Source organism: Chelmon rostratus, chromosome 11 (genome assembly GCF_017976325.1).
Source record: "Chelmon rostratus isolate fCheRos1 chromosome 11, fCheRos1.pri, whole genome shotgun sequence".
NCBI classification, from domain to species: domain Eukaryota; kingdom Metazoa; phylum Chordata; class Actinopteri; order Chaetodontiformes; family Chaetodontidae; genus Chelmon; species Chelmon rostratus.
In genome coordinates, this window is record NC_055668.1 from 676,962 (window position 1) to 701,510 (window position 24,549).

At 41.2% G+C, this 24,549-nt stretch overlaps 1 protein-coding gene across 1 annotated transcript in view; it reads right to left on the minus strand.

The window, feature by feature from the left end:
- pcca (propionyl-CoA carboxylase subunit alpha) overlaps positions 1-24,549 on the minus strand; it is a 46,881-nt gene that overhangs the window by 12,118 nt on the left and 10,214 nt on the right. The window contains exons 11-21 of the mRNA XM_041948032.1: positions 20,478-20,572; positions 13,338-13,488; positions 11,872-12,015; positions 10,829-10,903; positions 10,632-10,700; positions 10,407-10,482; positions 10,082-10,295; positions 9,346-9,448; positions 8,985-9,083; positions 8,732-8,785; positions 3,726-3,866 (exon numbers count right to left, since the gene is read on the minus strand). Of these exons, the coding sequence (XP_041803966.1) occupies positions 3,726-3,866; positions 8,732-8,785; positions 8,985-9,083; positions 9,346-9,448; positions 10,082-10,295; positions 10,407-10,482; positions 10,632-10,700; positions 10,829-10,903; positions 11,872-12,015; positions 13,338-13,488; positions 20,478-20,572 (1,221 nt within the window). The remainder of the gene's footprint in view (positions 1-3,725; positions 3,867-8,731; positions 8,786-8,984; positions 9,084-9,345; positions 9,449-10,081; positions 10,296-10,406; positions 10,483-10,631; positions 10,701-10,828; positions 10,904-11,871; positions 12,016-13,337; positions 13,489-20,477; positions 20,573-24,549) is intronic.

Here is a 24,549-nt window from a genome sequence, read left to right on the forward strand (position 1 = left end):
TGAGGAAATTTCCCCATTCATTTCTTATGGGAAATTTATCGCAGTTGTTTGCGTCTTACGTCGGCCTTCGATGGTCATAGCTCGAAAACCGTAAGAGATATCAAAATGTGCCGAGGGTCATTTGGAGCCGACAAAATTATCTACGTTTTAAAGTTTGAATGAAGTCTCTAGGAGAAACTATGGCGAAGCAGCGGACAATTGAAAAAGGCTGCAATGTGAGAAAACGGCAGATATCAGAGGCAGTCAGTCCCTGATTAATGAATTGCTCTCAGCTGTGTTTCTGTGGCTTTCTCCTTGTCTGTCTCTGTTGATCACCTCAGCTGTCTGTGTCTGCTTCTCTCCTCTGCTTCATGTCTCTGTTAACATGAATTAATGAACTGAATCAATAAACATGAATGGAGCTAATGCTAACGGAGCTAACAGAGCTAACACTAATGGAGCGAACAGCTAACGGTGCGAATAGAGCTAACGGCGCTAACGCAACCAGAGCTAACTGTGCTAACAGAGCTAATAGAGCTAGCGGCGTTAACAAGGGGGCGGGGGGATGGGGTTTTCATTATGCATTTGTCTGTGTGTGTGTGTTTATGTATCTGTCGTTGTGTGTGACTGCGTATGTGTGTGTCTTCGTCTGTTTCTGTGGCTTTCTCCTTGTCTGTCTCTGTTGATCACCTCAGCTGTCTGTGTCTGCTTCTCTCCTCTGCTTCATGTCTCTGTTAACATGAATTAATGAACTGAATCAATAAACATGAATGGAGCTAATGCTAACAGAGCTAACAGAGCTAACACTAACTGAGCTAACAGCTAAAGGTGCGAATAGAGCTAACGGCGCTAACGCAACCAGAGCTAACTGTGCTAACAGAGCTAACAGAGCTAACGGCGTTAACAAGGGGGCGGGGGGATGGGGTTTTCATTATGCATTTGTCTGTGTGTGTGTGTTTATGTATCTGTCGTTGTGTGTGACTGCGTATGTGTGTGTCTTCGTCTGTTTCTGTGGCTTTCTCCTTGTCTGTCTCTGTTGATCACCTCAGCTGTCTGTGTCTGCTTCTCTCCTCTGCTTCATGTCTCTGTTAACATGAATTAATGAACTGAATCAATAAGCATGAATGGAGTTAATGCTAACAGAGCTAACACTAACGGAGCTAACACTAACGGAGCTAACAGCTAACGGCGCGAATAGAGCTAACGGCGCTAACGCTAACAGAGCTAACTGTGCTAACAGAGCTAATAGAGCTAACGGTGTTAACAAGGGGGCGGGGGGATGGGGTTTTCATTATGCATTTGTCTGTGTATGTGTGTTTATGTATCTGTCATTGTGTGTGACTGCGTATGTGTGTGTCTTCGTCTGTTTGTGTGTGTGTGTCTGCTTGAACTACACAAGCAGCCCAACCAGCTCCTACATGGAGATGTGTATAGTATATATGTGTCTGAATGTGTGTGTGTGTGTGTGTGTGCGTGTGTGCCTGTGTAACTTCTGCCCCACCTGCTGATAATTACCTCTCTACCTCTCCCACTTTTTACCTGTTCCTGTTCAGTTTTGACGTGCTGTTTTAAATCACTTTTTAGCTGTTGGTTAGCCCTTTTTGTGTGTGCATTTGTGTGACTACTGTCTCAACCTCTTTGGCAAAGAGCTTTGTGAAGCTGAGTTTAACTGCTTGTTGGACGGAGATTGTTTTCAAACAATGCCCTTGTTTTGACTGAGCTCGTTAAGATAATCATTCTCAGGCTTGTTGTCCTGCAGATGTGTGTGCGTGGGTTATTGACCGGTGTGTGTGTAAATGACAGTTGCAACTGTTAAACTCTTCCCTTGAAAAGCGGCTTTTTCGCTGTCGGTTTCTTCCGAACAACTTGCGATTGTGTCAAAACCGTAGCTGCTATCAAAAAACCGATTACACTGTGAGATGCGGACAAGTCTGGGCCAGATGTACGTGTGTTTTATGTCCAGATATTCTTTAGAAAAATGACAAAATGGTCGACTTAAAAAGACTCTGCGACTCAGAGAACAGGAGTTTGTATTGTATGCAGTGAGATTTGGGTTCGGCGAACCTCCTGAACTAAATCCTCTGGTGAGAGAACCGTGCCTCGTATCAGAGTGTACTATAGATCATCGGACTCCCGAGACCTTCCTGAGTCCGACCATCTCCTCGTTTTATTCCTGAGACAACAACTTTTCGTTTTATGGCGATCTAAAGACAGGAGGCATTTCTGCTTTGCTCACAAAACAGCTCTGAATTTTAACATGGGACTTAATGGGAGAGCAGGAGGGAGATGGCTGCACAAAAAGCCTCACTATTTAAATTCAGTAAGTCTCTCGGCTTTTTCGAGGGCATCACACGAAAGAGGACAAGTTTGTCTACAAAAGATCCCAAAATTATGTGTCTCCTATTCACCGTTTGGATTTTACAGCAATTTTAGAAACACATTTCAGGCGATTTTTCACCGGCTGTCTCACTCTAACTTATGACATCACCCACTGTAGAGGGAGAGATTCTGAGCATTTTTGTGAGAAACTTGATGGTCTTCAGATGGTCATAGCTCGAAAACCGTAAGAGATATCAAAAAATGTGCCGGTATTAATTTTGAGCTGACAAATTTATCTACGTTTTAAACTTTGAATGAAGTCTCTAGGACAAAGTATGGCCGAGCTGCGGACAATTGAAAAAGGCTGAAATTTGAGGAAATTTCCCCATTCATTTCTTATGGGAAAGTCTTCGCAGTTGTTCGCGTCTTACGTCGGCCTTCGATGGTCATAGTTCGAAAACCGTAAGAGATATCAAAATGTGCCGAGGGTCATTTGGAGCCGACAAAATTATCTACGTTTTAAAGTTTGAATGAAGTCTCTAGGAGAAAGTATGGCGAAGCAGTGGACAATTGAAAAAGGCTGAAATTTGAGGAACTCCCCCATTCATTTCTTATGGGAAATTTATCGCAGTTTTTCGCGTCTTACGACGCGAAAAACTGCGATAAATTTGAGAAAAGTAATAGCACACCGATCCCGAACAATACGCACATTTTGATATATAATTTGCCAGGGTTTTCTCAAAGCTGCGGGACGAGTTAAGGGACGAAAATTTGGAGGAGGATGAAAAATAATAAGAAGAAGAAGAAACGCGCGGGATAGTAATAAGTGACTCGGGGCTCCGCCCCGAGTCACTGGCTCCTGCAGCTATTTCATAGCTGTAGGAGCCAGTGACTCGGAGCGTGCCCCGTGTCCCTAACTAGAAAATTCCCTCTGGGAAATTTTGAAAGGGACACGGGGTGTGTTCGAGCCGACAAAATTATCTACGTTTTAAAGTTTGAATGAAGTCTCTAGGACAAAGTATGGCCGAGCAGCGGACAATTGAAAAAGGCTGAAATTTGAGGAAATTTCCCCATTCATTTCTTATGGGAAATTTATCGCAGTTGTTTGCGTCTTACGTCGGCCTTCGATGGTCATAGCTCGAAAACCGTAAGAGATATCAAAATGTGCCGAGGGTCATTTTGAGCCGACAAAATTATCTACGTTTTAAAGTTTGAATGAAGTCTCTAGGAGAAACTATGGCGAAGCAGCGGACAATTGAAAAAGGCTGCAATTTGAGAAAACGGCAGATATCAGAGGTAGTCAGTCCCTGATTAATGAATTGCTCTCAGCTGTGTTTCTGTGGCTTTCTCCTTGTCTGTCTCTGTTGATCATGCCATCGGTCTTGTCTAGGTATGTTTGTAAACCTCAACAAATAGGGATGTGTTACCGTATCTCCAGGATTGACAGACACAGCCACCACTGTGCCTGGCATTGGTGAACGCAAGATGCTGCTGGTGTCTTCTGGAACTTTCTCTGGCATGTAGGAGTTCAACTCTGCAGCCAACTTGGACAGAACACGAACCTTAAACTGCAAAAAAATAAGCAAACACAATGTGAGAACAATAACAACAATAATAATATTATCTGTATAAGAAATAGATAACATATTGCAAAAAGACCAAAAGGAAATGGTTCCTGATAAAAAGAGAGCACAACCACTACCTAAAAGGGAACACCATTGATTTTATACAGCAAGGTCTGGCCGTCTGTGAGCTTACCAGCTTACCAATTTCTACTGAAATTAACACACACACACACACACACACACACACACACACACACACACACACACAAACGCGCGCACACACACACACACACACAGAAAATTGTTGGTACCCCTCGTTTAATGAAAGAAAAACCCACAATGGTCACAGGAATAACATGAATCTGACAAAAGTAATAATAAATAAAAAAATCTATGAAAATTAAAAAATGAAAATCAGACATTGCTTTTGAACTGTGGTTGAACAGAATTATTTAAAAAAATAAACTCATGAAACAGGCCTGGACAAAACTGATGGTACCCCTAGAAAAGACTGAAAACAATGTGACCACAGGGACATGTTCAGTCAAGGTGTGTCCTCTAATTAGCATCACAGGTGTCTACAAACTTGTAGTCAGTCAGTTGGCCTATTTATACGGTAACAAGTAGTCACTGTGCTGTTTGGCGACATGGTGTGTACCACACTAAACATGGACCAGAGGACGGGAAGGAGAGAGTTGTCTCAGGAGATTAGACAGAAAATTATAGACAAGCACGTTAAAGGTAAAGGCTTCTGGTTCCTGTGACTACAGCTGCACATATTATTCAGAAATTTAAGATCCATGGGACTGTAGCCAACCTCCCTGGAGGTGGCTGCAGGGGGAAAATTGATGACAAGTCGAAGAGACAGATCATACGAATGGTAACAAAAGAGCCCTGAACAAGCTCTAAAAACTGTAAAGGTGTAGGTCAAGGTACACCAGTGTCAGATCACACCATCTGTCGGTGTTCGAGCCAAAGTGGACTCATGGGAGATGACCAAGGAGGACACCATTGTTGGAAACAAAACATAAAAAAAAACGGCCTGGAATTTGCCAAACTGCATGTTGACAAGCCACAAAGCTTCTGGGAGAATGTCCTACGAGACAAAACTGGAACTTTTTGGCAAGGCACATCAGCTCTATGTTCACGGACGCAAAAAGGAAGCACATCAAGAAAAGAACACTGTCTCTACTGTGAAACATGGAGGAGCCTCTGTTATGTTCTGGAGCTGCTTTGCTGCAACTGGCACAGGGTGTCTTGAATCTGTGCAGGGTACAATGAAATCTCATGACTAGCAAAGTATTCTAGAGAGAAATGTGCTGCCCAGTGTCAGAAAGCTTGGTCTCAGTCGCAGGTCATGGGTCTTGCAACAGGACACCCAAGAATGGCTAAGAGGAAAACATTGGACCATTCTGAAGTTGCCTTCCATGATCCCTGATCTAAATCCTATTGAACATCTGTGGAAGGAGCTGAAACGTGCCATCTGAAGAAGGTAGCCTTCAAACCTGAGACAACTGGAGCAGTCTGCTCATGAGGAGTGGGCCAAAATACCTGCTGAGAGATGCAGAAGTCTCATTGAAAGTTACAGAAATAGTTTGATTGCAGTGATTGCCTCATAAGGTTGTGCAACAAAATATTAAGTTAGGGGTACCATCATTTTTGTCCAGGCCTGTTTCATGAGTTTATTTATTAAATAATTCTGTTAAACCACGGTTCAAAAGCAATGTCTGATTTTCATTGGTTGATTATCATAGATTTTTTATTTAGTATTACAAATTATTTCTGTGGCCATTGTGGGTTTTTCTTTCATTAACCAAGGAGTACCAACAATTTTGTCCACGTGTGTATATATACATACATACACACACACACACACACACATATACATACATATATATACACAAACATATATATATGTGTGTGTGTGTGTGTATATATATATATATATGTGCATATATATACACACACATAATATGCATATACATATACGCACACTCACAAACACACAAGTACTGTGAAAAAGTTTTAGGCAGGTTAATAAGTGTTTATACAAAATGCAAAGCGAGCGAACAAAAGAAAAATCTAAATCAATTCAATATCTGGTGTTACTACCCTTTGCCTTCAAACCAGCATCAATTCTTATAGGTATACTTGCACACAGTCAGGGATTTTGTGGGATTTTAGTCAGGTGTACGATGAACCAGTTATACCAAACATATGCTAATGATCACCAATTTCACATGTAGGTTGAAACACAGTCATTAACTGAAACAGAAACAGCTGTGTAGGAGGCTTAAAATTGGGTCAAGAACAGCCAAACTCCACAACCAAGATGAGGTTGTGGAAGACAGTTTCTTGTATCAGGTCATACACCATGGTAAGACTGAGCACAGCAACAAGATAGAAGGTAGTTATACTGCATCAGCGAGGTCTCTCCCAGACAAAGATGTCGAAGCAGGCCTGGGTTTCAAGATGTGCTGTTCAAGCTCGTTTGAAGAAGTACAAAGAAACGGGCAATGCTGAGGATCATAGACGCAGTGGTCAGCCAAAGAAACTGAAAAACAAGCTTATTTCCTTTCCAAATTGGAAGATGTCCACCAGTGCCATCAGCTCAGAACTGGCAGAAACCAGTGGGACCAAGGTACACCCATCTACTGTCCAAAGAAGTCTGCCAGAAAAAAAAAAGCCATACCTCTGACATGGAAACAAGGCCAAGCTCAACTCAACTATGCATGAAAACATAGGAACTGGGGTGCAGAAAAATGGCAGCAGGTGCTCTGGACTGATGAGTCAAAATTTGAAATATTTGGCTGTTGGCTCCATTTTTGCAAATGGAGTTGGAGATCTGGTCAGAATTATTGGTGTCCAAATACAGGCAGATACAGTGAAAAAATTTTAAAAATTAGGACATCCTATGAAAAGATGTGTTTTTTGACAAATTTAAACATATGATAGATTCAAGTAATATAACTTAACAAGTAAAACTGAAGCAAATAATTTCAAAACCTTCTGTAAAATGTAATAAAATAAAAATGCAATTTTTGTTGAGGAGTAAATTAGGACCCCCCCACATTTTATCCCTCTTAAATTGGCTGAAATCACACACACATCAGGTTCACATGATTACTACATCGTCACTCAGCATTTTGAAAGAGACTTGCCCTACTTAACCCTCAGTCATTCAGTTTGGTGTACTCCTGACTGTTGACGTGAGAGTTAGCACCATGGTGAGATCAAAAGACCTGTCCGAGGCCTTCAGAAAGAAGACTGTTGCAGCGTGTGAGTCTGGTATGGGATTGAAAAAGATCTCAAAAGATCTTGAAATCAGCCTTTCCACTGTCTGGAAAATAGTGTACAAGTGGAGGACATTCAAACCAACTGCCAACATGCCAAGGTCCGGCCGTCCAAGCAAGTTCATCCCAAAGCAGACCACAAGATGCTTAAAGAAGTCTCCAAAAAGCCTAAAATCTCATCACAGGACCTACAGCAGGCACTGGCGACTGTTGATGTGAATGCATGCCTCTGCTATCAGAAAGAGACTGCACAAGTTTAACTTTCACAGGAGGTGTGCAAGGAGGAAGCCTTTGCTCTCTAAGAGAAACATTAAGGCCAGACTGAAGTTTGCCAGAGAGAAACAAAGACAAGGAACAGGACTTCTGGAATAATGTTCTTTGGACAGATGATTGTAAAACTGAATTATTTGGACACCAGAACAGAGGACGTGTTTTGCGAACACCAAATACTGCGTTCCAGGAAAAGAAGCTCATACCAACTGTGGAGCATGGAGGTGGAAGTGTCATGGTTTGGGGATGCTTTGCTGCAACAGGACCTGGCCAGCTCACCATCAGAGAATCTACCATGAATTCTGCAGTGTTTCACAGGGTGCATGAAGAACATGTGAGACCATCATAAGAAATTTGAAACTGAAACGGAACTGGACCCTGCAACATGACAATGACCCTAAGCATACCAGTAAATCCACCAAGGACTGGCTGAGAGTCCTGGAATGGCACAGATCTTAATCCTATTGAGATGCTGTGGGGTGACCTGAAACGTTCAAGAAACCCTTCAAACATCACACAGGTTAAAGCATTCTGCATTGAGGAGTGGGGAAAACTTTCCTCAGACTGATGTCAGAGACTGGTAGAGGGTTACAAGAAGTGTCTCACAGACGTTATTTCAGCCAAAGGGGGTAACACTAAGTATTAGGGGATAGGGTGTCCTAACATTTTCCTCAGTTAGAATATGCATTTATGGTGATGTCTTTTGCTTAATGAGAAAAACACTGTTATTTTCTGTTGTTTACCTGTAATTAGATCACTTTCTTTTCCAAAGATTAATAGAAACAAGATTAGACATTGATTTGCAGCAGGACAACGACCCCAAACATACAGCCAGTGTCATTAGGAACTATCTTTGGCGTAAAGAAGAAGAAGTCCTGTAAGTGATGGTATGGCCCCCACAGAGCCCTGATCCCCACACCATCCAGTCTGTCTGGGATTACATGAAGAGACAGAAGGACTGGAGGAAGCCTACATCCACAGATGATATGTGGTTACTTCTCCAAGATGTTTACAACAACCTACCAGACAGGTTCCTTCAAAAACTGTGTGCAGTTATGTCTAGAAGAATTGATGCTGTTTTGAAGACAGAGGGAGGTCACACCAAATATTAATTTGATTTAAGATTTTTCTTCTGTTCATTCATTCACTTTTGTTAATTGATGATAATAAACTATTAGCACTTCCATTTTTGAAAGTATTCTAAGTTAACAGCATTTTCTCACACCTGTCTAAAACTTTTGCACAGTACTGTATATAGCATGTGTTGTTATGTAATTATAACTCCATGCAGACATGAAACCTTACCGATGTGCCCTGGTACTGCAGGACAATCTTTCCTGAAGCATCTCTGTGCAGACACTAAAAATGCAAAATGCTAATATTAGATGATTGACCATTGACAACATATTAACTGTACTACAACTGCAGTCGAAATAACTGACCTCTGTAAACTGGTGATTTTTTTTTCTTTTAATATGCTGTTTTTTCATCTCTTACTGTGTACTTATTGTGGTAAAAAGATATATGATTTAACACCTTGAACCTGTGTGCGTGTTACCTGGAGCATCCTGTGTGTGCCATTGATGCTGAGTGGAAGCAGTGGGGAGGCCAAGTTCCACTGTCCACTGACTTCCACCTTTCCTCCATCCACCTCCACCTATGAGAAAAAGATTTTTTTGTTCTTAGGTTTCCTGATGCCTTGCTGTGACTTACCAAAAGACAGTGACATCCTGTTTTGAGTCTACATTGTGACTATAGTTACAGTTAGTTACAGTAACTGTTACTCATGAAAGGTGTGTCCAAACCTTTGACAGGTGTTGTACATAGATTAGCCTTAGGGACTTCAGGACACTAAATACCAATATCAATACAGGAAAATTGATAGATTTTATTTTTTAATCGATACATTAAATACTCACAGTATAAACATTTCCTGATTTCATGACCTCCATAGAATGACATCCCTCCCCCAGCTCCGCACACAGCTTCCAGGTGCTACATTCCACAGGGATGGAGGACACTCTGCAACACACAAGGCTCATTTTAAAATATTTGGGGCCAAAGCATCAAAACGTAATCCTCTTGTGGGTCAACATCCATTGAACTATCGGAAATAAGAAGTGTTTTTGTGGTTCCCAGACCAATACATCCTCTAAAACAATCTGGCTGATCATGTCGTCGCAATTTGAGGAGTTGTCCCAGTCCCAGTTAAAACTTTTATTCACATCATATCTATAATTTAAGGTTACACATTTGCTTATTTTTCATAAGCAGCATTCTTCAAATGCTGGACATCCTGTTTCAAAACGATTACATGTGTAACCTTAAATTATAGATATGATGTCCAGCATTTGAAGAATGCTGCTTATGAAAAATAAGGTGTGCCTAAGACATGAAATGGTGATTAAATATAGGTCTGGTACACTGAAGTAGTCAATTGGCTTTGGCACACCTTATTTTTCATAAGCACCATTATTCAAATGCTGGACATCATATCTACAATTTAAGGTTACACATGTAATAGTTCTGAAACAGGATGTCCAGCATTTGAAGAATTGTAGCTGCATCTTGTGCACACTGTGTGTTTAAGGGATGGTGTGTAGCAAACTAGACCTCTGTTCTCCCTGATGACATCCAGCTTGCTCGCATCCTCACCTCAGGTTACCCAGGACCTTCTCTGAACGGAGCTGAGCAGTGATGTAGAGTGCTGCTGCTGAGGCCAACAGCTCCCTCCGTGTGTTCACATCAAGCAGGTGACCCTTGAAGCCATCGGGGTAAACCTCGGGCAGAAAGTTGGTGCTGATGTCACCAGAGATAAAGCGGGGGTGGGTGATGATTTCCCGCAAGAGGGGAATGTTGTGGGTCACACCTTTAGAAAGCATTACGCAGTTCATTACAGAAAGAAAAGAAAAGCTAATGTCTATTTAAAAAGTGACTATGTGTCTGAGCTGGCATTTACTGAGACAATCTCTTAGTGCACCTCTGATAACGTAGTTATCCAGTGCGTCCTCCATCCTGGCAAGGGCTTCAGCTCGTGTAGCTCCATAAGTAACCAACTACAAATAGATAAAAGGAAATTATTGCAGAAACCACAAACCCTTGTGGAATGGTGGCCTTTTGTTATCATTATTGTTGCGACCATCTGTTCCGGATGGTCATTTACGGATCATTTACAAAGCCATTCCATATTCAACACATCACCAACCTTAGAGATCATGGGATCATAGTAGATGCTGATATCACTTCCTTCCTGGATGCCACTGTCTACACGGACCTGACAGAGTGAGGAGCAGATGATAACATTTTCCTACTGACACTCACCAATCAGGAAGTGGTTTGTGTGTTAGGAGAATATAATTAGAAAAAAAATGGGTGAAACTAAAACTACACACACACACTTACATTGCTGAGGTTGAGTGGCTCTTGGTATTGAGACAGTCGTCCAATGGAGGGAAGACCGAAAGATTTGTAAGGATCCTGACAGAACAAAACAACAGAGAAACAGATCTCACTCAGGTTTCACTCACAACAGCACCATAAGCTGAAAGTTCCATCAACAAAAATGTTATACTAATACTAATACTAAAATGGAAATACTACAAATTTGTCATACAAAACTACATAGTTAGATGCAATATATACAGTTTATGGTCTTGCACTCTCTTGCAGGGGACAAGGACTGATTCATTACTGTGTTCTTTTACAGTGCTAAATCAGAGCAGCAGCATGTTGTAATGTCTGTTGAGGGACTGAATGTTATATTTTTAAGACTTCATCAATTTTGTAAAGGAAAACCAAAGACAAGTTATTTGGAGGGGTAAACTCTCACTGTTTGCTGAGTAGCACTTACCTCTAACTGAAGGCATACATGCATGTCATATTAACCAACTTCAACACAAATACGGTAACAGTCTTGGAAAATATATAACTACATCTGCATAGCCTGCTGCATACAAACAGTTTGTTATCTGATGTCCTATAATGCTTGCTATGTTTGTAAAAGCACAAGATTAAACTTGTCATCTTATGTACTTGATTTTAAGAGCCCTTTAAACATTTCCATTATTTTAGTGTGCAAAAGTACAAAACACTGTATGTTTATTATCCATTTCTTCCATATGCAACTCCAATATTCAAGGCAATATTATTTTTATACTATTTTTTTCATATAATGTACATATATACAGTTGCTTTTTATTTCAAAAGATTTAACATTATTAAACCTAACCACATTGATATTTTCTGTTACAAATACACCTTAATACCTCTCACACATGCTCTCATACACTACATAGACTTACACCCCACCCACCCACACACACCCACACACACACACACACACACACACACACACACACACACTCACTCACTCACTCACTCACTCACTCACTCACTCACTCACTCACTCACTCACTCACTCACTAACCCACAAAAACAAGTCAAACCTCAGCATAGACGCGGCTCTCAATGGCCCAGCCGTTTATTGGGATATCTTCTTGTTTGTGCTGTAGACGATAACCTTTGGCAACTCTGATCATCTGCTCCACCAGGTCCAGACCAGTAATACACTCTGTAATGGGGTGTTCCACCTGGGGTCAAAAGTTAAACAGAGAAGAGGTTTCTGCCAGCACACTAGTAGTGTGCTTGAGTGTGAAACTCAAATTAATGGCCTTTTCCAGGTATTTCAGTCGCATCTTAACTCCATACATACTGATGAAGACCATGAGATGCGGTTGAAAACTCTGGGAAAAAAGCATGTAATTAGACCTTGAGTGACCCTAGCAGAGTCCAGCCAGGAACTTTTGTTGTGTGTCTTTCCCCATCTAGCTCTGGTCTCATTTCCTGTCCTCTCTCTCTCTGTCTCTCTCTCTCTACTGTCTCAGCTTCACTGTAAACTGTAAAAGGTGAAAATGTGAAAAAAGAAATAGAAAAAAAAGCTGATTGTTCAAGTAAACACCAGTGCACTCGCCACTGAGCTGGCCTTCCACATAAGAAGACAGCATCACTGATACTACTTGTTCAATTCTTCTAAATAGACCTCCATTTTATCAAGCTTAATTTCCCAGCCTCATGAAATCATTACAACAGATACTCTGGTAACTTGTTTTTTTGCTTACTGTTGGCAATTTCATTATGAATATGATTAATCTAAACAGTAAAGGTATAGCTTCCTTTGTGATTCCTTATTCCTTCCTGATTTACTTGCCTCTTCTTGGCATTTGTTTCTGATTGGTCAACAGGCAGCTCTGCTACAGCAAATTCTCGTGAAATAAATTTGCTTAAAGTTGTGAGTTAGAGCCCTGGGTGATGCAGAATCAACATGCCTGTGCCGCGTGGTTTAGATACACATGATTTCAAAGATATTTTTAATTTACAAAGTTTTAAATAGCTTTGGTCCATGCAGTTTGCTGAATGCACATGTCTGCTGACATCTGTCTCCTCCTCTTCCTACTCATCCTCCCCTTCTTCTTTGAGTCTCAAAATCTCCTTTGTGTACACAGGTTCACTTAGCTTATACGGGCATCTTACAGAACATAACAGACCATATTTTTTTCCAGGTAGCTGAACATGACCACAACATGCCATTGGTGGCAAAGGTGAGTTCAACCCTCAGACCCAACTGATGCAGAATGAACACCTTATACCTAGCTGGAATGCTGTGTAAATTACAAACACACTGTATGATTTTGAAGTTTAACGGTAATTTTGATCTGGATAGTTCTGCTGATAGACCCCCCTTTATTTCTCACTTGATGTCCTCCTCCTCAAAATGCCCAGTCCTGACTCACTGCTGGTTAGTTTTTTTATATTTCAATTGCTTATTGCAAATTATTGCTGATTGCTAGCTGGGGGAAAAAAAATGAATGTAAACCCAGGTGTCAGAACTGTGTCCACACACACAAACACAGACCTGTAGTCGTGTATTCATTTCCAAGAAGTAGAAGTTCTTCTTAGAATCCACCAGGAACTCCACGGTGCCAGCGGAGGAGTAGTTTACAGCCTTGGCCAGCTGCACTGCCTGCTCACCCATCGCCTGCCGTGTCACTGGGTCGAGGAAAGTACTGGAGAGGACACAACACTCGACACTCAGACTCAATCCAGGAGTGCAAATGGGGGTGTAATAGAAACAAAATCCACAGCTTGAGATCTTTTTAAGATACAAACCAAAAAGTCACAAATAGAAGAACCAGCACCAGTAACTTGGCAATTAAATCACAATTCACACAAGCAGTATAAACATGTAGCTAGGTAAAAACAAACATGAATAGATCAGCCCCATTGTCACTGATACCTGGTTCAGCTATTTGAGTCAGTATTGTATTGCTGCATCCCTATTTCATAAACTAATTTTGATGACTCAGCCACATTTTAGACACTGAGAGAAGAATGAAAACAGATCAAATTTTACAGTGTGGCCATTCTGTCTATCTATAATATTTTGGTTGACAGATTAGGTAGATAGAGCACCGTCTTTGAATCCAGCTGCGTTGCTCCCACTGGTTGACTCTGAATTATGAAAGAATGATTTATTGTTAATTCATATTTATTTTTTAGACGTGCTTAAACTGGCATCTGATTGATTTCAATATACAGTATAACCTTTTGATTAAAAGAGATAACAGATATTTTTGAACATTTTGATTATTGCTTGTCATTGATTACTGATCATTTTATGATTTTGGTTTACATGTTGATCTTTTGAGTGTTTGATTGAGAGGTCATGTGCTGCTTGTCAGGTCAGCACATTACCAGCTGGCAGTTTGTTTGTTTTATTATACTGCAATTACATTTTATATTAATGCCACCACTCACCTCTTTGGACTGCCTTGAATGGCACTGACTAAAAAAAAAGCTGCAGAAGCCTACAGCACTCCCAGCAACAACACCATGCTTCCCTGGCTTGGTCCCTCTAACATTACAATGCCAGAGCCACCAACCATCAGAACCATCTACGAGGAAGAACCCTGGCCCAGGCTTGGAGCAAAACCCAAGGCACAGATCTGCACTTCCTCATTTGGAGCAAGGATTGTCATCCAGGGCAACAAGGAAAAAGGTAGGAACTCTGTAGAACTCCAAGGAATTCTATACTCTACCTCCAGAGTCTAGTCAGCTTGGAAACAGGTTGTGAGACTCCTCTCTTACATTGATGTCTCTATGGCATCAGAAGAAACCTGGATTATTTCCTGGTTTAATGGACAAGGGATCCTCAAAAGCCAAACCAACAACACACGTATGGGAATATCACCAGTTAATTCAACCACCAGTTTAACTGAAATACCAGCACAACATTGGCGAACAGCTCACCAAGTCCAGGTCCACCAGCCAATGCCCATGTCAAGTCACAACCCTAGTTATAAGTGACTCCATCATCAGAAATGTTAAGACAATTGTCCCAGGTACCACTGTTTACAATATAGAAGACCGTTATCGAGATCCCAATAAACCAATATGACATTACCAAGGTCATTGTACATGTAGGCACAAATGACATGTGTAAGGAGCAGTCTGAACTACTGCAAAGTGACTTTGTACATTTATTCTGCTCACTTAAGAGATCAGAGAAGCGCATATAAGTGTCCGGCCCCATCCCCTCCTGTGGCCATGGTGTTGAGCATTTCAGGAGGCTACTGCCTCTGCACACTTGGCTAGTGTGAAAATGATGGCATTCATCCTAATTGCCTGGGGGCAACACTACTAAAACTGCTACTGTTGACAACGATGTCAACAATAGGGAAATTAGCCATATCAAAACCACATTCATCTGGGGACAGGATCACAGTGACTGATCTCAGGCTACGCTGTATATTCAACATCACAAACAAATTATCGATCAATAGTACATTTATTATTTAATTCCAAAATGAAAACATTACACTTCATAAAGTATTGTAGCCTACTTATAACACAAGGTATGGCAGGGGTCCACAACAGTGTTTGTCCAAGGGCCACAATTCTTTAGTTTTAAGAGTTAAACAGTCAAAATGTATTTAGGCCTAATTAGCCTATTATTATTTAATAATTTAACTTTCTTACAAAATTAATGTTATTTTTATGGGTCTATACCAAGGTGTGAGAACAGACTAAAAAAAAATTAAAAATCCATAACGATAACAAGACACTGAACTAGAAAAGACGCCCGCCAAAGAGGCAGTCAGTGCTCAATACAAAACCCACAGTTCAACTACTAATGAATACAAAATGGTCCTTATCTCAACAAAAAAACTCCTTTTCATGATCCCAGGAAGCTAACAAAAATACTTAGTCTGAAACTCAATACAACAGTTGCCGGCCAATGCACCAAGTGGAAATCAGTCAAAAAAGTGAACGATGACGTTACAGACAATTACTATGCCACATACTACAGGTAACTTTCAACCAGCTTTTTAACCACAAGTGCAGCTGACACCCCAGTGCCAAAGACCATGTTAGTGTTAACTACTCCAACACCAGTTTTGACCACCACAGCCTCCTGCCAATTATAACCACAGTGACAACATTCTGATTTTGACACCTATGGACGCTGCAAGAATAACTACTGCAATGACTCCCAAAATTACTACCACCGCCCTAATGATAAAATAGATGAAGAGACCACAGGCACAGGCGATGATTATAATGAGCAATGGAGACTAGTTCGGCGAAAAATGTAGAAGAGCAAGAAAGAGTCATACTCACGTAGCAAAGAGTGGAAACTATGACAGACAAACTTTGGGAAAGCACAAACCAAAATGGATGGTATAAATGGGTATGGAATACTATAAAAGTGACTTCTAACAAATACATAATGTGTGCAGGAGCACCATTAACATTAACAACAATTATTCCAGAGAAATATACATTTGAAGAATGTGCCATGGTGCAGCTAAGGGAGTGAAGGGAAGGGAGATTTATCCCTCGACAGGGCTCAGCATCACTTGTTGCCTTTGTTTGTGTAATACAATGGAGTGACCGATATAATTAAAGTTGAAGAAACATCAGATGGGATTCACAGACAGAAAAGAGAATGTTTACTGGATTAAAATGTTTAATTAAACAGCATTGGCCAGCCTACAGGAATTCTAGATGTGTTTAAAGCACAACATGAAGTTTGAGCTGGAGTCTTTATTGTTATTGTTATTGTTATTGTTGTTTTTATTATTATTATTTATCGACAAATATTAATTTAAAAAGGAGGATGAATGTTTGGGAAACACTGCTGTACCTTTATCTCTAACAATACTGCATCTGATAGCACATTTTCAGTTGCTATGAATAAACTGCAGAATTTGAGACAAGAGTTTAAGGAGAACGCTGGCTGAAACAGCTTGGTCATGGGATTGGTTATGGGGAGCACTGTAAAAGCAGGGGTCATTAATAGCTCTGATTGTAGATTTTCTATTGGCATTGTACCAATGCTAAGAAGGCAGTGCCTGAAGATGATGGACAAACAGAAGAATGACAGTTTTCCTGTTCTAACAGGTTTTTTGCTCCTACACGCGGTGAACTCATTTAGCTAATTTTCTGATCATTATTATCAACAGTAAAACAAGCATGCTATGTAGGGTTAACACATCATTGTCATTGTTTGAATATATAGCTTAACTTTAGCAATATGGTTTGATCACAAAGTTTTATATACACAAGTTGATTTTGCTGTATTAACCTGGACACTATGTACAATTAATTTCCTTCTGTATGAGGATTTACACCCTCACAAGGGGGGCTACGTGGTAGAATTTGTTCATGCACTGATAATTCTGGAAAATTCCAGGCACATCCTGTCCTGCTAAAGTCCCTGATACCTTTGCAATAACAGAATAATTAATAGTACGTGTCCTAAGAATGTTCAGGCCATGGATAAATAACAGGAAAGCTTAGGTCATGGTAATCTGCCATGTTCACAATAACAACACCATGTAAGGAATGTGACCTAAGATAAAGCAATGTTGAGAATGATATATTTGCCTGGCTGGACATCTTCCCAAAAGGAGCTGGTGTCGGTCACATCTACACAGAAGCCTGTGTGGGTGTATGCATGTCTGCAAAAGTATATAAAAGAATGCGACCACAATAGGACAGGACTTTGCTGTTGAACATCTGTGTGTGCTAGCTCATTCAGTCACGGAAGAAAGACAGCACAAAAACACAATGAAGCAAAGAAAAACAGTTAGAGCTGCAGTAGCTAGCTGCCACACATTTGGAAATACAGTCTTTTTGCCTCGCTGGGTTGGTAAGCTAATGAATAGCCACTCTTTGGACAGACTGGACCTTTTCGAGTGGTGAGTAACATTACATGTGCACATTTTCTGTATTCACTAATACTATGCAGGCCAGATGGGAAGTTGACAATATGGCTGGGTCCAGATATACTTGCTGTTTGGTCCAGATGCAGACCAGAATCCAGAACTTGAGAAGACCAGCTGTAGATCATAATATACTGCTGGTCTTACTGAACTGGCTGACAACTCTAAGTAGCCACAGATAGCCACTAATGAAAGTGAGAGGAACACCTGTATTCTTATTCATAGAACCTTAATGAAACTGATTTGACCCCACTGCAGGCAACAGTATAATCAATGCATTTGGGCTGCTGCTGTGATTTGGAAAAGAAATAAGTAAAAGGAAGAATTAACCCAAAAATTGTCTGAAAGAGTCCATGAATTAAGCTTGAGGATGGAGACACACCATGATGGTGTGAGTGAAATATATTAAGTAGTATGCCCTTACCAAAAATACCTTTCGAAAAATATTGGATACTGAGAGTCTGATATTGCGTGTGGAAGATGCAGTCATCTACCTGCTACATAGATCTCTTTCCCATCTGGAGAGCACTGGGAGCACAGTGAGGATCATGTTTTTGACTTCTCCAGTGCGTTCAACCCAATCCAACTATCACTGATGAGGGGGGAGCTGGAGTAGACTGCTACCTGGCTGCGTGGACCACTGATTACCTCACCAGCAGACCTCAGTATGTATGGCTTTGCGACCGTGTGTCGGATGTGGTAGTTCAGGCAACACTGACAGCTGCCACCTCCAGAAGTTCTCTGATGACACAGCCATCATTAGATGTGTATCACAGGGGATCGAACTGGAATACAGGGAAGTCATAACTAACTTTGTTGCCTGGTGTGGACTGAACCACCTGCTTATCAATGTCAGCAAGACTAAGAAGATCGAAAGACCTCTGCAGGAAAGTACCACGGACTACACCAGTGAACTTCCAAGGTTTGGACATTGAGATCGTGGGGGAGTACAAATACCTGGGTGTCCACCTCAACAATAAACTGGACTGGTCCACCAACACAGATGCCCTGTACAGGAAGGGCCAATTGCTGAGAAGACTTAGGCCCTTTGGAGTGTGCAGGACACTGTTAAAAACTTTTTATGACTCTGTGGTTGCATCTACAATCTTTTACACAGGGGTCTGCTGGGGCTGTGAGGGACAGAAAGAGACAAGAGACAACAAATTGGTCAGGAGAGCTGGCTCTGTCCTGGATTGCCCTCTGGACACCTTTGAGGACGTAGGTGAGAGGAGGCTGTTAGCTAAGCTCACATCTATCGTCGACAACCCCTCTCATCTCCTGCATGGGGGCTCTGAGTAGCTCCTTTAGCAACAGCCTACTGCACCCACTCTGTAAGAAAGAATGCTACCACAGGTCCTTCTTACCAACAGCTGTCGGAGTGTTCAACTCCAGCATTGCTGATTAATGTAGCACTGGGTCCATATTCATACTGTTTTTGCACTAATGTGTGATTTATTTTCCTTTCAGCCTGCTATCACATACAAGAAATATCTGTCCAATATTACTTTTTCGTTCTCTTTAATTACTTAACCTATGCATTTTTTTTTCTACTGTAACACGTACATATTTATTACTGTGCAATAGAGTAAACACTGGACTAAACTTATCCGTACCCACCATGTGCAATTTTAATCCATGTGGAATTTCTGTTAAAACTGTGAAATTCTCATCATATTTTTGGTTGTATACTTTTTACGGCAATATTTTTATAGTTCTTTTGTGGCAATGTATATTTTCTTTTATATTTCATATAGTTCTTGTAAAAAAATGAACATTTATATAGTCAACTTTTATTTTGTATTTTTCTATTTTGTTTGTTTGTATTCTGTTGCCTGCTGCCTGTAACACTCAAATTTCCCTGGCTGGGGATGAATAAAGTCTCATTTTATCTTACCTTAGTGCATTGCCGTAGGCACAAATACACATAGAACTTTTCTGTTTTTGAAAAAAAAAATGGAAATACCTCATTGTAATGTTGTGTATTGATCAGAGTTTGTAATTAAACATTAGAGGGGGCTGCAGAAGAATTTCTGTTATCCAACTGGGCCACAAAATGCTTAAGTTTGGGAATGGTTGATTTAAGGAATGTTAACAGAGTCAGACAGTTTCTCTCCCAAGCAGAAAAGTTAATACATACATTGACATTATATCATTTTTACCATTGCTTTCTTGTGAAGTTTTTTTTTTATCTTGTCTTATCATGTTCTTTTTATTCAACAAACTGCATTTACTTATTTGTATTGTTTTATAATCGATTTTATATATGTATATATTATCTGAATTTATGTTAAGCACTAGCATTTTGTGTGCAACTTGAACTCTGAAGGGATTCCTGATTTGTCCCTTGAGTAATAGTAAGATAGTGGCAATTGATGATCTAAAAAAATCAAAAAGGGGGTATCTGTGAAGGAATTTTCCTTCTTTTGGACTGAAAGGTTACATGAAAAACTCTCAGTGCAGCTGTCCAGATATGGCTGGGCTGTATCTAGGGTTGGGCTGTTCAACAGACTCAACAGGCTGTCTGCCTGCCTTCCCTTAAAATGTATTACATGTGAGGTAGGCATAGTTTCCCATTTATAATCCACACCAAACAGAATCCTCAAATATGTATAGCTGAGTGAAGAATAACCTTACTTGGACATGTATTAAGTCTATTGTTGCTGTAGTTGTGGTCTTTATTACAAAAGTTTGACCTTGCCAAAAGCAAGTTGGTTGCATTTGTCCATGTTGATTTATAGCAAAAAAATTGCCAAGAGTTTCTCACTGACCTTGGAGCCTCTTCCACAACCTTCTGGTTCCTCCTCTGGATGGAGCACTCCCTCTCATTCAGCCACAGAGCATTACCATGTTTATCAGCCAGCACCTACAAGAAGCACAAAGTATTCTTTGGTTGTCTGGTGAATGAGAGCCATTAGGAATTTCTTTTGCGATATTGACTTTGTTTTTTGCTTTTTTTGTCACAATAGCTGCTATTTGAAACAGCTAATGCTCATAATGATTCATTATTGACATTTGAAGATAAACTATATGTCCCAATGACACTTTGCAACAGACAACTTACAGTATTTTCACTTGAATTCTGTTCTGCAACAAGCTTTGCACACCTGGATTTGAGGATGTTGTGGCAGTCCTTCTCTGTAGATCGTGCCAAGCTCTGTCAGGTTTGCTGGGGACCATCGGTGGACAGCCATTTTCATGTCTCTCCAGAAATGCTCAATTGGGTGCAAATCTGGGCTCTGGCTGGGCCACTGCCACTACCCCTACCCCTGCATTGTTTTGGTTGTGTACTTAGGGTCACTGTCCTTTTGGAAGGTGAACGTTCCGGCCAGTCTGAGGGCCTGAGCACTCTGGACCAGGTTTTCATTAAGGATGTCTCTGTACTTTACTCCATTCTGCTTTCCCTCACCTGCGACAAGTCCCCCTGTCCCAGCCTCTGAAAAATATCCCCACAGCATGATGCATTGTGCAGGTGACAAGTAATGCCTGATTACCTCTAGACATGATGCTTAGAAATGACAGTATTTCAGGTCCTTTCTTGTGGACTCCAAGGGGGGCCAGTTTTTCACCCTGGTATATGCTGCACTTGATGGTTCTGTGATGGTCTTGGAGTTGGCTTTCAGTGTTGTTTTCTACAGCTGCATTGAGTTGTTGATACAGGTGATCAGTGCACCGTTTAGTGCCAAGAACTCTAAGATCCATGTGTTGAGCGCTTAGTTGTACGCCTTTTTGCAATCAATCCAGGCAGTGCTCAGGTTGGTCTGCCTGGTCTTAGAGTCTTGGGTGACTGCTCTACCAGTTGCTGGTGCTGTCTCCATTGCCCTTCTAAGCTTTGGTCATATGTTGACTCGTGTCTACTGAACTTACCTGTAATGATTCTTGAGAAGAGCTTCCATGTTGTGGAAAGGCAGGTTATCTGCCAGTAGTTTCAAAATGTTCCCTGTACCCTTGAGGAGATCATTCATAATCAGGATTGTCCAGTCATGCCAGGATCGGACTACACAATATTTCTGTCTATGATGATGTCAGATCTAATGATCACAGTGCAAGAATTCTTGCTGTGCCTTGGTTGGGTGACTGGCAAGACTACACGTATGACCCCACCTAATCACAGCACATCTTATTTCAAAATCATGCACAAGTGCAAAGGTCACTGGGGAAACAGGTGAAGCAACTGTCAATCAGTTTGACAGAGGCATTGAGTCATCTTTTTTAGCTCGATCATGGCACTCTCTTGAGGAAACGTCAGATATGCAGGGGCACTTATGCCACAGCTCAACAAACATTTCCTTTTTTTCCATTGTCTTCACCTGACAGCAGCAACCTCAGCACCCCTCCTCCTCCTCCTCCTCTTGGTCATGGTTACCTGACTGAAGAAAGCACCTAACTGGTAAATGCTCAGGAACATCGTGGGAGATGTCACACTAGGCATGTCAAGAGAAAAAAATCCTGACATGCTCAACATTGGGGTGTTGTGGAGGGTCCCAGATGCTGCACCACAGGTCGTTCAGTATGTCACACTACATGGGTATAGAAACCCAATTGTTGTTCATGATCAGCCACGATGCTGGTAATTTGCCAGCCACAACAAAATCACCTCGAAATTGGGCAAGATTTGTGTAGTCTGATCTGATCTGATCTGGCTGAGTGCCTGCTATTAGCAGCTCAGTCATATGTGCTGCCAAGCGATCACGGAGCGCTGCCTTTGTGATGTTAACCTGTTCTTGTTCTGGGTGGTTGCTGTGGCCTGCTCTTAGGTCCACCAGCCACTTGACGTTGGTCTTGTGTGATGCCTTTCTCCCACTTGCCCTTTCAGGGTCAGCTCAGGGTGGGTCTGTCCTTGTGGTGTTATTCCCACTGATCGGATGGTAGGATGGGTCTTTGGAGAACAGGCCATTGATTCTGTTGCCCTGTGCTTCTGTGATGTATCTCGTCATCTCTTCAGCAACTAGCATACATCTTCATGCAGCCAGACCTGCGACTCTTTGTTTAGCAGTTTCGAGAGCATCTCTTAGGTTTAAATAACCATAGTACAAAAAGTAAGGAAATTTGTGTTTGGTAGATTATTTCTTTGTTGTAACAATGCTTCTTGCTAATAAATCTTATACTGTTTGAGAGACTGTTTATTTCCCTTTTAAATGGTGCCACATTTGTAGGGAACATGCATTTGTGGGATGAGAAGCAGAGCTGAGTATGTGGGTTGCACTTATGAAAAATCTGCCACATCTTCTTTGCCAATGCTGAGAAGGTGATGCTGACTGCTGCACTGATAGAGTAACATTGTTTGGTGGTGATGGTGTGGGGTGGCATTTTCCTCACTGGAAAACAGGGGCTTGTCATCATTGGAGGCAATCTCAATGCAGAGTGCAGTGGCAATCCCATATCTCCAAAGTCTGGGACCAAACTCTATCCTCCAAGATGACAATGCTCAGCCAAACAGAGCAGGGTTTTATCAGAGACTACCTCCAGAATTTGGGAGTGGAGAGGATGGAATGGACTACCATGAACACTTGTGGGATCATCTTGGGCGTGCTGTTCGTGCCTGAGTGACCAACACAACCACGTTGGCTGACTTGCGACAAAGGCTGGTAGAAGAATGGGATGCCATCCCACAGCAGTGTGTGAACAGGCTGGTGACCAGCATGAGGAGGAGGTCCCAGGCTATTTTGGCTGTGTATGGTTCTTCCACACCCAACTGTAGCTCCTGTTTATCAAATAAATAAATTGTTAAATTGCCAACATGTCTTGTTTCTTCAGACTTCAATCATCCAGTCAAGAGTCAATAGCAGAATAAGATGTTTGGCATTTTCATTCGTCGTTTCATTCTCTACCACAGGCCTGGGAGTTTGAGGGTTCTGCGCAGTATCTTAGCTATTTCTAGGACTGCACTCTTCTGGACAGAAACCTCAGATGCTGTTCCCGGAATCTGCTGCAGCCGTTCTCCCAGTTTGTGGGTCACTGCCCCCAGTGCTTCGATTACCACTGGTACCATTGTTGCCTTTACTCCCCACATCTTCTCTTCCCTGGCTCCTCTTTCAGCCAATGGTATTTTTCAAGCTTCTTGTGTTCCTCCTTGAAGTTGCTGTCAGTCTGGATCACTATGTCTACTGCCATCCTATGTTGTTTGTCTATCAACATGATATCTGGTTGGTTAGCCACCACCATCTTGCCAGTCTGGATCTGGTAGTCCCATAGGATCTTGGCTCAATGATTCCACTTTGACCTTGGGGTGTCCAGCCCATACTCAGTACAGATGTTTCTGTACACTATATACACGTGTATATACAGCTCTAGAAAAAAATTAAGAGACCACTACAATCTACTACTAGTACTTTTACTACTACTACTACTCTACTATCTATCAGTTTCTCAGATCATCAGATTTTATTATTCCTTGGTATGTGTTTGTGTACAAAGAACATTTTTGTTTTATTTTATAAAACACTGAAAAATAAAAATATTGTCATTTAGAGCATTTATTTGCAGAAAAAAAAACAAAAAAGATGCAATGTTTCAGACCTCAAATATTGCAAAGAAAGCAAGTTCATAATCATTTTTAAACAACATAATACTAATGTTGTTAAACTTAGGAAGATTCAGAAATCAATATTAGGTGGAATAACCATGATTTCCAATCACAGCTTTCATGCGTCCTGGCATGCTCTCCACCAATCTTTCACATTGCTGGTGACTTTATGCCACTCCTGGCGCAAACATTTCAAGCAGCTCAGCTTTGGTTGATGGTTTGTGACCATCCATCTTCCACTTGATTACACTCCAGAGGTTTTTAGTGGGGTTTAGGTCTGGGGATTGGGCTGGCCATGACAGGGTCTTGATCTACTG